General features: G+C 31.9%; 1 protein-coding gene across 1 annotated transcript in view; it reads right to left on the reverse strand.

Moving 5' to 3' along the window:
• Positions 1 to 11,774, reverse strand: part of LOC128187813 (uncharacterized) — a 43,253-nt gene that overhangs the window by 11,434 nt on the left and 20,045 nt on the right. The window contains exons 6-10 of the mRNA XM_052858421.1: positions 10,073 to 10,348; positions 9,304 to 9,585; positions 6,289 to 6,321; positions 809 to 1,563; positions 148 to 357 (exon numbers count right to left, since the gene is read on the reverse strand). Of these exons, the coding sequence (XP_052714381.1) occupies positions 148 to 357; positions 809 to 1,563; positions 6,289 to 6,321; positions 9,304 to 9,585; positions 10,073 to 10,348 (1,556 nt within the window). The remainder of the gene's footprint in view (positions 1 to 147; positions 358 to 808; positions 1,564 to 6,288; positions 6,322 to 9,303; positions 9,586 to 10,072; positions 10,349 to 11,774) is intronic.

Below are 11,774 nucleotides of genomic sequence, written 5' to 3' on the forward strand. Positions count from 1 at the left end.
ATGTTGGAAAAAATCTCTGATATATCTATAGTAACTGTTATTAACCTATAAACCAGATCGATTGTTTTGCTTTTCAAGTTCATCTAATCTAATTCGTCCTTGCATAAAAATGTTAGTTTGTTGAACAAAAAAGAAAATTTGACTTACAACAATATATTCAGCAGTAACTTTGAAGTGGAGAGGACCATTATGGTATGAAGAAATTACGAAACGGTCTTGTTCTGTGTTGTTCATCATTTCCCGAACGAGAAAATCTCCATTTCTCTTAAGAAATTGTTCTGCTTCTTTTTTTGGAATGAATCCATGAAACCATATTTGCTTCATGAGTACAGGTATATTAGCCCCAATTTCTGTATTCTAAGAATAAGGAACATAAATGTATTAATGGAGAAATGATTTTTGAAAGAATATGACTGTTTTATTTGAATGACTGTGTGTAGTATCAGTTTGGTTAATAATAGAGGGTTTCTTCAAAACTAAAATATCAAATCACTGCTTAAGCAAACATAAAAAGGTTAAGAATAATGATTCCAGACATACTTAGGTGATTTTCTTCGAAGTTCACTCTCTAAAAGACATGTTTGCTAAATTAACAACTGTAACAAATGGTCAAACACGATAAGTTTTTATAAAAATTAATTCCTACAATTTGCTATTGAATTCTTTTTTTTCTAATGCCACGATTTTTAAAAATATAATTTATAATAAATTAAATGAAAGTTGATTTATACAGGCAAAAGCTAAAGAAATTGAAAGAGATCCCCGTTTGCATTTTCAAGGGCATAACAATGTATTAACACCTACGTACCATATCTTTGCTATTAACCAGAGAACCAAGCAGATTTTGAATAACCCCTTCTTGTAGAGTAGTTCCTTGAAAAACAGGCGTGTTTCTGTCGACGATAAGAGGACAAATCTTTACTTGACACTTAATTCCTTTAAATTGCAAGACTTCAATAGGATTATTTCTTTCCAGAAGTCTCTTTGTCTCTCGAATCATTCGTACAATCGCTGTCTCTTCCAAAGTGTTCTTTGCAGTTTTTTCTAGATTTTCTTTCATTTGCTTGTGTACTAAGCTTTTTAGGTTAGTTCCAGCCTCTCGCACAGCCTTACAAATTAATTCTTCATGAACAGATATTTTGCTAATAGTCTGTTTGTATTTCTCTCTGTCTACGCCTGATGTGTGCCTCTTTAATTCCGGCAATGATGTGGTTTCCAGTTCTTGTATTTCGTTTGAAATGTTTTCTTTCTTTTCGTTTAGAAAATCTTGTAATGATATAAAATTGTGTTTTCTATGATCACTTGTCACACATGTGACGCAGGTTGGAATGTTGCAGTCTTTACAATAAAACAAACATGTTTCTGTGAAATGGCTATTACATTCAATAAATGGGTTGTTAGACTTTTCCATCCTGTTGTGTTTATTTTTAGCCAAATGTTTTATTTTACATTCCCAGCACAGTTTTAATCCACAAGGCTTGCAATAATAAACGGCACTTTTTTCACACAGAGCACAAGTAATGGCATATTGTGCAGATATCGAAGAACAATCCTTTGGTAAGTCTACAAAATAAAAGTTTTTTCTTAAACATTTGTTATATACCTGTATAAGTTTATTTTTTTCAAAGTTTATTTAACTTTTTATTTCAAAATTATTTAATGTTGTTCATTCTCTAAAATACATGTATAATTTCCATACGATAATCTGATGGATGTGGTCACGATTTGAACCAACAGTTTTACATTTCATTTATGCATTTTTGATAAACACAGTGGTAAAATAAGCTTATTCTAATAATTGTCAACCAAATCTGAAGTGCCAAATGCGTTCAAAGCAAAAAACAATTCACAGTTATTCGTTAAATAAACAAAGTGATGGGTCCGTTTCCATCCAACGCCCACCTGTTAAATGCTGAAATCGTGGTAAGTTAGGACATGTGCAAGATTGTAGAATTCCGCGCTAGTATCAGATAAAGTAACAAAATCGTGACATAACCAACTTATTGCCAAGGACGATAACATGACTTTAAAGGGTATCTGCAGCCAAGCTCATGTGAAACTTATGTTGAAGAATATATTTACGAGACATTAAATGCAAAAAAACGCATCAAAATCGATGCAAAATTTACGGAGTTATGCCGCCTCAAAGTGTTTTTTCCCCCTGTTTTGAGAAATCCAATCAAGAAAAATAGAATTAGGCAATAACGAGGCTTTAGCGGAGGTGATGTTACGAGATCAACAAGAGGAAAATTTGCTTACAAAGCTATACAAAAAAAAAACCACGATATCACAGCCAAAATGATTGATATAGATGTGACGTTTTTGACGTATCTAGTTATTTTTTAATTATTGTAGATTTAGAAATTTGTATCCGTATATATTTTGTTTTAAAGGATATTAAATTTGCTTTTCTCGTTGCCTTTGTACCGATTAAAACACTTGCATGGACAAAATTAATTCATTATTCATTTTTTTATTACATAAAATCACTTCACACGCAAGTGATCCGAGACAATGACACAGGTAAACAGGTAAACGAACGAAGCTACTGATCCAGACACGTGTGTATCTGGGGTATGTATACAGATGGTACACAGGTCTGGTGAATAATCGGGGGGGGGGGGGGGGAGGGGGGTGGGGGGGGGGGTTACACCTCTCGATTGGTAAATTGATTTGTGTATGATTAGCTACAACAATTATTATAAGATAAAATAGGAAAAAAGCTGATGCATGTATATAGTCCGTCAATCAGTGGTTAAAGAATCATGCATAAGACTATCATAACGTAAATAATGTTTAAAATAAACGCCTTGATTGTTACTTATTTAATCATATTAAAAATAGGTAAAATAACTTAAGAGCTTTGGTAGATACTGGCAGCAAAGATAGTAGTGTTCCAATATTTACCTTGAAAAGATTGAAATATTAAGAAGTTGGAGTCATAGGTACACTAGGCCCCCTTCCCCCCCCCCCCCCCCCCCCCCCTGGTGGATAACTGGTGGATTAACATTATATTAGTTACAAACGCTTCATACGTATGTGTAGTTATCATTGAAGATTCATACCGAACTATTCCAAGATTTGAGAACCATTGATTGATTTAACGAGAAAATACATAAGATTTAAGTAGGCATCTGTTAACAAGAAGCGTTTGACTTCCTAAACAAGAGGCCCATGGGCCACAAATCGCTCACCTGAACAATGGTCCTTGTATCATTTTATTTCGAAAGGGTTTATTATGAAGTGAACTCTGAATAAATATTGTAAAACTCATATATTTCAAGATTTTGCCATATATTAAACCCTACATAAAAAGAAGAAACAATTTTATCTTTGGCATGTTTTCATTCATAGTTATTTTACACATCAAATGAGACTGAATTTTAAGCTCTAAAATACACATTTGCAGTAAAAAAAATCCAATTTCACCGGAAAAATTGAAAAATATTCGTTAAATAATCAAAAGATGATATTTGCATCTGTTTTGTATTTCAATCATTAAAAGCTTCCTTATCGATTCATCAAATAAAAATATTGCAGGTGTGATGGGGACATTAGGCATGTTAGAATTTGCATTCTCATCGATCATCTGTCTTATAGACTTAACTAAAAAACATGAAAAGTCTATATATATATAGTTGATAAAGTCTATCAATGATTCCTACTTTTTTCCATAACCATTTTTTATCTTTTGTTCCTTTATCTTTCCTAACTGTATGTTTGGGAATCAAAACTTCGTAAAAACTAAGATCCACACCTTTTTGAAGTTGTTTGAATTTATGGTCTTTGACCCCGATCACTTGGATCCTGATATGTGAGTAATTGATGTCGGGATCGAAATTCCAAAAAAAAAAACCCCAAAAATAGTCGATAAACATACACATGTATTTCCAGATAATTTAACTATGATAAACTTATCATGAAAATTTCTTCTTTTTTTTTTTTTTTGAATACTTCTCTTAATAAAAAATGATTTAAACAATTTAGAATCTGCATTATCTTAAAATGATTGCATAGTAATCTCACAAACTGTAACATTGTAATTCTTAAAGAGAAGAGTTTAAAAACATTTTCCCATTATATAAGTCTATGTTAAACTTTGAACATATTTTGGAGCAGTACGTAGTATTAGTCCGGGGATCACGGTTTTCACAATTTAGAATCTACACTATCTTAGGGTACTTGTATAGTTATCTCACTAATTTTAGCACTGTAGTCCTTGAGAATACATAAAAAAAAATTAAAAACATTTTCCCCCATATATTTCTATGTTAAATTGTCTTTTTTAATCAACTTTAAACCCCTCTTGGGACCCCAGTATTGACCTGGGGACCACGATTTTTACAATTTAGAATCTTCACTATATATACAAGCGTTGGTATAAATATTGGCATATCTGGTGCAGTGGTTCTTAAAAAGAAGATTTTTTAAGACACCCACCCAATTTTCGCAGTTTTGCAACTATCTCCCTTTTAAAAAGGGTTGTGCCCTTTATTTTAACAATTTAGAATCCCCTTTCCATAAGGATGCTTTGTACCAAGTTTGGTTATATTTGGCTCAGTGGTGCTAGAGAAGAAGTCACAAATGTGAAAAGTTTACAGACGGACGTACGGACGGACGACAGACAACAGGTGATCAGAAAAGCTCACTTGAACCTTAAGTAGTGCCTTTCCTGATTCTGTCAATGATGATGATGATAACAATAATGATCAGGATGATTATCCTAGTGTACAGCAGATTTAAAAACCTCAGGATGAGATTTTTCAAGAAGAAGCAGATGCTGCGCACTGTATAGGAAAACTAAATGACATCGCAGATCAGCATGTCAACTTTACCAACCAAAATGGATGAATGAAGGTGAGTTTGTTGTTTTAAATATGGTCTGCAGGACCATGATGAATGCTGAACTTGATAAATCATAGTTGATTTCAATTTATTATTCGTATTTATGTCAATATAACATATGTCTCCGGAAAATGACGAGAATATCATTTATTGTGTACTGGCACGTGTGATTGTGTTGTATTTTGTATATATTTATATTTTATGCATTTTTTAATATCAGATTTAAAATTACAATAATAAAATAATTCATATTATACAGTTTATTTAAAATACATCTTTAAATGGGTAAATGGTACGGTTTAATTATATTGCCTTTATACAGTTTTGTAGAAATTGCATCGATACGAGTAAATGTGTATGTAAAAGCAATAACTCATATAATTATTAAAATCGTATTTGTTGTGTATTCAATATATATACAATTATCTATATGATTATCACGTTACACACATATGTATTATAATGCATACTTTCATTGCATACCTCAGGGTTTCGTTTTAACATATAAATCATAATAATCAACAATACTGTACTTTTTGGCATCATCGAACCAATTGTAACCCTTCTTTATAAGAATTTTATATATAAAATCATGTAAAATGGTGTTAAGAGGGATTTTAAATTTTGGTTGCATTTAGAGTTTAGTTTTATATTTGTGAAACTTACAGTTTGTACGATGAATCTGAAATAGTCCACTTTAACAAAGTATTTTGATTTAGTCATTTTCTGGACCACACAAAAGAGACAACCGGACAATCAGTTGGTTTACAATCAGTCGTATAAATGGGATCAAAACATACAGTATGGAAATTAAATTAAAATTAGATCTTTGACCATTTCCAAGTAGAATGCTGCTCAAAGAGATCTTTGTGTAGCGATCTCCTTTGAGCGAATCTGGTTTTTATTCAACACAATCATATACAGTTTGTCAGTTATCTTTTTCATTGTGAAAATTTTATGCGAGAACAAATTCTGTGAAATTTTGCATTTTACATGTAATAAAGATATTCTTGAATAATTAATAGGTTTTTTATTTGCTTTAAATATTTATCTAGCCTCCCCCCACCCCCCCCCCCCCCCAAAAAAAACCCCCTAGCATGCATAGAAATATTGGTAATAGTATATTTGAGGTATACATTATGTTTCAGCCTTAGAGAGAATGTTTCCATTTGACACTTCTTGCCTCTTTACGAAATTATATTTGTTAAGGTTTGTAGAAGAATTACAGCAACACACAGCACTTAATGTTGCTTACTGCAGAGTGTTTTGAAGCCATTAATGGAACATTCGAGTATAAACATAGTTTTTAACGGTTATTTAACTATTAGTTAATACCAATAAACTAAACAAACATTCCGGACCGCATTTCACAATTTTAAAAAACCCTTTCGATATTTATAATCAACGGGCTGCATTTTAACATTTTTTCTTATTTCTTCATACCTCCTTTTGTGTAAACTTCTTCTTTTTCTGAATCTATGGAGAAAAAAACATAGATGATATTATATGTATATTCTAGGCATGGCAATCGATTGCAGAATTACTGATCGGTTAATTGCAAGTCGTTCAAACCCATCAACCGGTTACTTGTATCAAAATACATAAATTTATGACATATTTTTTTAACTTACTGCCTAATGTCACGAAAGAACGAGAAGAAATTTCGGTAAATCTGTAATTATTAAAATTATATAAAAATAATTCATAGTTTTAATTCATAATTCATAATTCTGGTTGTAACACTGCATTTGATCGGATTGAAAAATTAGTTAAATTTGTATAACCTGGTTTCCACGTCACAAGACACGTCAAAATACACCAATTTCATAAGCGTACTAATTCGCTTGACGTTACGTTTGAATTTTGAACAGATTAATATCATTTTTTTTTAAAGTAAAACGCACTCAATTTTTACAGTAAATTAAATTTTAAAGAATGAACTCAATATTTACATTGTATATACCTATAATCGTGGATTATAAAGCGTAAACTGCGCCAAACTAGGTAATACTCGTATAACTTGGGTAGACATTGATTTCAAGAAAAAAATCTTTTTAAAAAAGCAAACAGCCGTGAAATAAATGTACTGCACACAATTTCGTAATTTCGTAGATGGTTCAATTCATCAAGTAAAAGGTGATCAGCAAAGGTGGACTAAAGCTGATGCAAATTCATAAATACACATTATCTCCCTTTTATCTTCGAAAACCGCTATATACTGTAAGTTTTCTATTGTTTCGCCCAATGCTACCAGAGACATAATAGGTTTTTTTATATCTCTAATGCTACACACACTCTATACAAGGCCGAGAGCATTTTTTATGCTTCACCCCATTCAGGTATTTCATTCACCAGAACACGTTACATTGGGCAGAAAAGCTTTGTAGAAACGCGTTTTGAAAACAAATATAACAATCGCTGCGCTATAGAAAGCCAAAAGGTTCAATATTCTATCAATATTCTATCTATCTATCTATCTATCTATCTATCTATCTATCTATCTATCTATCTATCTATGTGTGTGTGTGTGTGTGTGTGTGTGTGTGTGGGTGTGTGTGGTTGTGTGTGTGTGTGTATTTGTTTTATAATGGAGAAATGCTTATTTTTACTCTGTTATTAATTCCTCGAACATCGTATGTAACCTTATATAAATCGTCATTTGTAAGATTTTTCGGGTTTAAGTAAATTGCTGATTCATAATCTTTTCGATGCAAGCTTGACATTTGTACTTGCGTCGTTTGTGATTTGTATTTGTACCTGTAGATTTGTAAGGTAATGACCATTATGACGACAAAATGGGGCGCACTACGTCGAATCTTATGGAAGACAGACTATACTGTAAATTCCTTATATTACGCGAGTATTTAATTCCGCGACCCCGCTGGTTTGTGTCAAATCGCGAGAATTTAAAATCGCGAACGTGGAACTTTTCTCCTTATTTCTCATAGTTTTCAACTAAGATACTCGATAAAACAGTATCATTAATGTAATGCAAGATTTGAAAATATCCTAAAACGCATGAGGATGAAACCTTTCACGAGTTAAAAATGTAATTCTTTCGTTGAAAAAGGATCTAGAAGTATTCCAAGAGGGCACACCTCCTAATTTCCTTTTTAACGTTTTTTTTTTATTGATTTGCGCTATTTATAGTTTTTTTTTAATTGTAAAGAGAATTGTTATCTAGGCATGGAATTAATTTTACCGGGTATGAATTGCCGTAGGTACATGCTGATATGATACCTTGGTTTCATACTCCGTTTCCCATAAGATTCGACGTAGAGCGCGCCACCTGCTGTGATAATGGCGCAATATCTTACAAATCTAGAAATACAAATTGTGACGCAAGCACAAATAGTTATATACAATGTTCGAGGACTCGAAAACAGCGTTGGCTTTCCATATTGTATTGGTAAGGAATATCAAATGGAAGATGAAACAAAGCATACTAAAATAATCCAGGCAGATGTGTGTACGAAATTCACTATTATTACATACAATTTTCCTTTGTCGTACAGTTGGAATATTGCACATGTGGTGACGGATTCAGTGGACTTCAGAAAACTTTCATGGATTTACTATTACTTATTTACTATGTTGGGTGTAGTGCTGCCGGGGTTTACAACATGCTGCATATATTATGCATTCTGTATGAACAACGCGTGTTCGATGTACATGCTAAGTAAGGCAGCTTTATCTGTGAAAGATAATCAGGATTGTTTCCAAATTCTTTCAAATTATATACCGTCTTTTATTTATTTATTTTGTATTGAGTGTAGCTCCTTTTATTTCCTTTTTTACACACATATTACTTGTGTACAAAGTGTAGTTCATAACATTTTCAAAAAAAAATATGGCGACCAAGTGCTTTTATAAATCCATGTCAGCTTCCGTTTGTAACAATCACCCGTTATAAACGTAGTAAAATGTGTCTGTCCAACATAGACAAGGGTATTAAAGTTTGCTATGTAATAAATTAAAATGTAATTTAATCACTTTGAATTAAGGTAGGATGATAATTATTAATTATAATATATTATCATATTATATATTATTATATATATCATACATATATATTATAATATAATATATATAATATATAATATTAATTAATTATAAGCGGTAATATTGATATCATCCATATATAAATGATTGAGTTAAAGCTGCAAAGATAGGGCAATAAAATGTTGTTAAACATGATTACCACTAACTAACCAATTTTCCTCACAATCTAATCCTAGGGCCTTAATAACCTACAAATAACTTGATATCACTGCTCAAAAGATACAAAAACTTAACTTTTAATAAAATAATGTTGTAAAATTTACTTTTTCTTACTTTTAATGATTAACCAATGACCGATTTTGTAACCGGTTTCCTTCGTTCCGACCGCGTAATATTATAGTAAATTATACGTATTATTTTTATTTTGTGAAGCGATTGCTAAAAAAAGATTTATACCTGAACAGACAGTGCTTCCAACAAAGTTCGTAACAGTTATTTGGTAACTGTTATTTTCAAGCTCAGTTCTATTATTCAAAACAAGCACCGGGTGAGGAAGAGAATTAGTCGACCCTTTATATTCCTCAGCATTAACATCTACTGGCGTAGAACTATTGTCACATGTGCCTCTTTTACTCCACTGAATATGGTAAGGTGTTGGAATAGCTTCTATTCTCGCCTTAAACAATAGGCTTCCGTTTTCTTTATCTTCATTTCTTTCCACAAAAACAAGAGGAGGACCTTGAAACAAATTTTAATGTTTAAAATTTCAATGTAAAAATAGCCCTGAATTGATATAAACTAATTTTCATCAAAAAAGTTGATTTACCAAGAAAATGTACTAGATTATTTATATTTCTTAGTCATTAAACTGTGGTTTGTTTAGAACAAATTAAATTAAATCTAATTTTGTACACCATAAGAACCTTACTTATAACATCACAAATCATCAAGTTCATATTTTTTTTAAACCCAAACCTCCTGATACCTTTATCATTAACTTCAATTTTTCTATATTATCGTCAACGTGTTTTTCAAAACATATTTCTTGACAATTTAACTTGCTTTTGTTGTTTAAAGATTTTAAATATTTTGTTTTGGAAAACATCGCATTTATTTTAAATAATGTTGGTTATTCATTATTTTTTTTTACCAAATATGTCAACTGATAAATTATTTGCCTTCATTCTTACATCGTTCTAAAAAAATATATAATTTTTTATCATACCAAGAACAATGACTTCACTTGTAGTCGACCCGACTGAGTTGGAAGCTGTAAGCCTGTAATCGCCTGCATCGTCCTGGCCGACGTTTTTGATGATAAGGTCGTGATTGTCAGTAAAAAGCCGACCGCCACTTCCCTGAATATCTATGCTGTCGCCGTTTTTTGTCCAGTATACTTCGTTTATCGGAGGTGAATCACAGTCAGTAAACACGGTACCAATCAATTTTACTGACTTTTCATTAATGTTCGTATACTGGGTTGTCGAGATATTAGGAACGCCTGCAATAGTTAACCCAAGAAGAGTGAAACAAAGGATATATATATCTCATACGTGTGGTGTATATTACCCGTGTGATAAACCTTTGCTTCATCAAACGGGTGATGCTTTATCAAATATTTCCGGTCCGAACTATTTTTGACACAGCCCCTCGCTTCAACGATTCAATTACCTATTTTCGAAGATTTGCTAGTACTTTCAACATAACTATATCTACTTCCAAAAAATAATATAAAATTTTGATAAGATTTTGTCAAAGATGTAAGTTACAATTATGAAGGAAAACACATAACTGTATAGCATAAGCGTCGGAACGAGGGGCTGGGGCTTAGCAACCTCCCCCTTTTTTTGCAAAGTTATACAAAAACTTAACCGAAGACCTTTTGTTTGTTTGTCAAGAATAATGATAAGGTTAGCCCCCCCCCCCCCCCCGCCACTTTCAATTTGCTTCCGACGCCACTATGTAGTTTATAAAACTGCAAATCACGTTAGCTATCAAGGAATTGATTCTGAAGAAGCGATGAAAACCGAACGCTTTAGTTATATTTTTCGTATTTGACTTCGTGAGTACGACGTCATTTATTTTTAACCTGTTCCGCTTATTTAGTGATAACAATCACCTAAAAATCAAATTTAGACTTCTAAAGCTAAAACTAGTAGCTTACTTTTCTGAAAAAGCAATTTTGGAGAATATGAAAATAATACAGAGATTAAATATAAGCATAATTATCTTTACTATGAATTCGAAGTTATAAGGCCTCCCGTGTACCCCCGTATAGCATTGGCCTGTAAAAAACAATAATTCTTAATTTTGCTTTTGTATTATAAAAACGTTCTTTTTTTTAAATTATAAAGATTTGTTTAGGTGCTCTTAAATGTATTAAATGAAAAAGACTACTTTAGCCCTCTTATTCTTAATCAGAGAATGCAGAGCATAATATTTTTTATATCTAAAATTTAGAGGAAAGGGTTGTAAAAATTTTCAAGTGGGTTCCCCATTTCCACTTTCTTTTGTCGAAATGTTTTTTTAATGTAAATATATGCAAATAGTCTTAAATCTGGAAAAGGATGATATCCGTAAGATATGGACTTTTATTTTCGTTATCAAAATCTTTACAAATAATTTTGAGAATTTAATTACCGGCCTTTACTCCTCCCTTTTTCGGTCAAAATAATTACGATATACTTACTATCAACGCTTGTAAACTTTATTACCGACCTAAACTATTTTATAGATCTCTCTCTCTCTCTCTCTCTCTCTCTCTCTCTCTGTCTCTCTCTCAAGTTGGAGACTACATGACTGTCGTTACTTAGCTTTTATGTACAGTTTCACATAGAGTTAAAAAGTAACGCCCCAATTCTTGGTAATAATCTACGTAAATATGATGTATTGCTTCCAATCTGCATTTCTAACTTACGATTCTTACA

The sequence above is a fragment of the Crassostrea angulata genome, chromosome 6 (genome assembly GCF_025612915.1).
Source record: "Crassostrea angulata isolate pt1a10 chromosome 6, ASM2561291v2, whole genome shotgun sequence".
Taxonomy (NCBI): domain Eukaryota; kingdom Metazoa; phylum Mollusca; class Bivalvia; order Ostreida; family Ostreidae; genus Magallana; species Magallana angulata.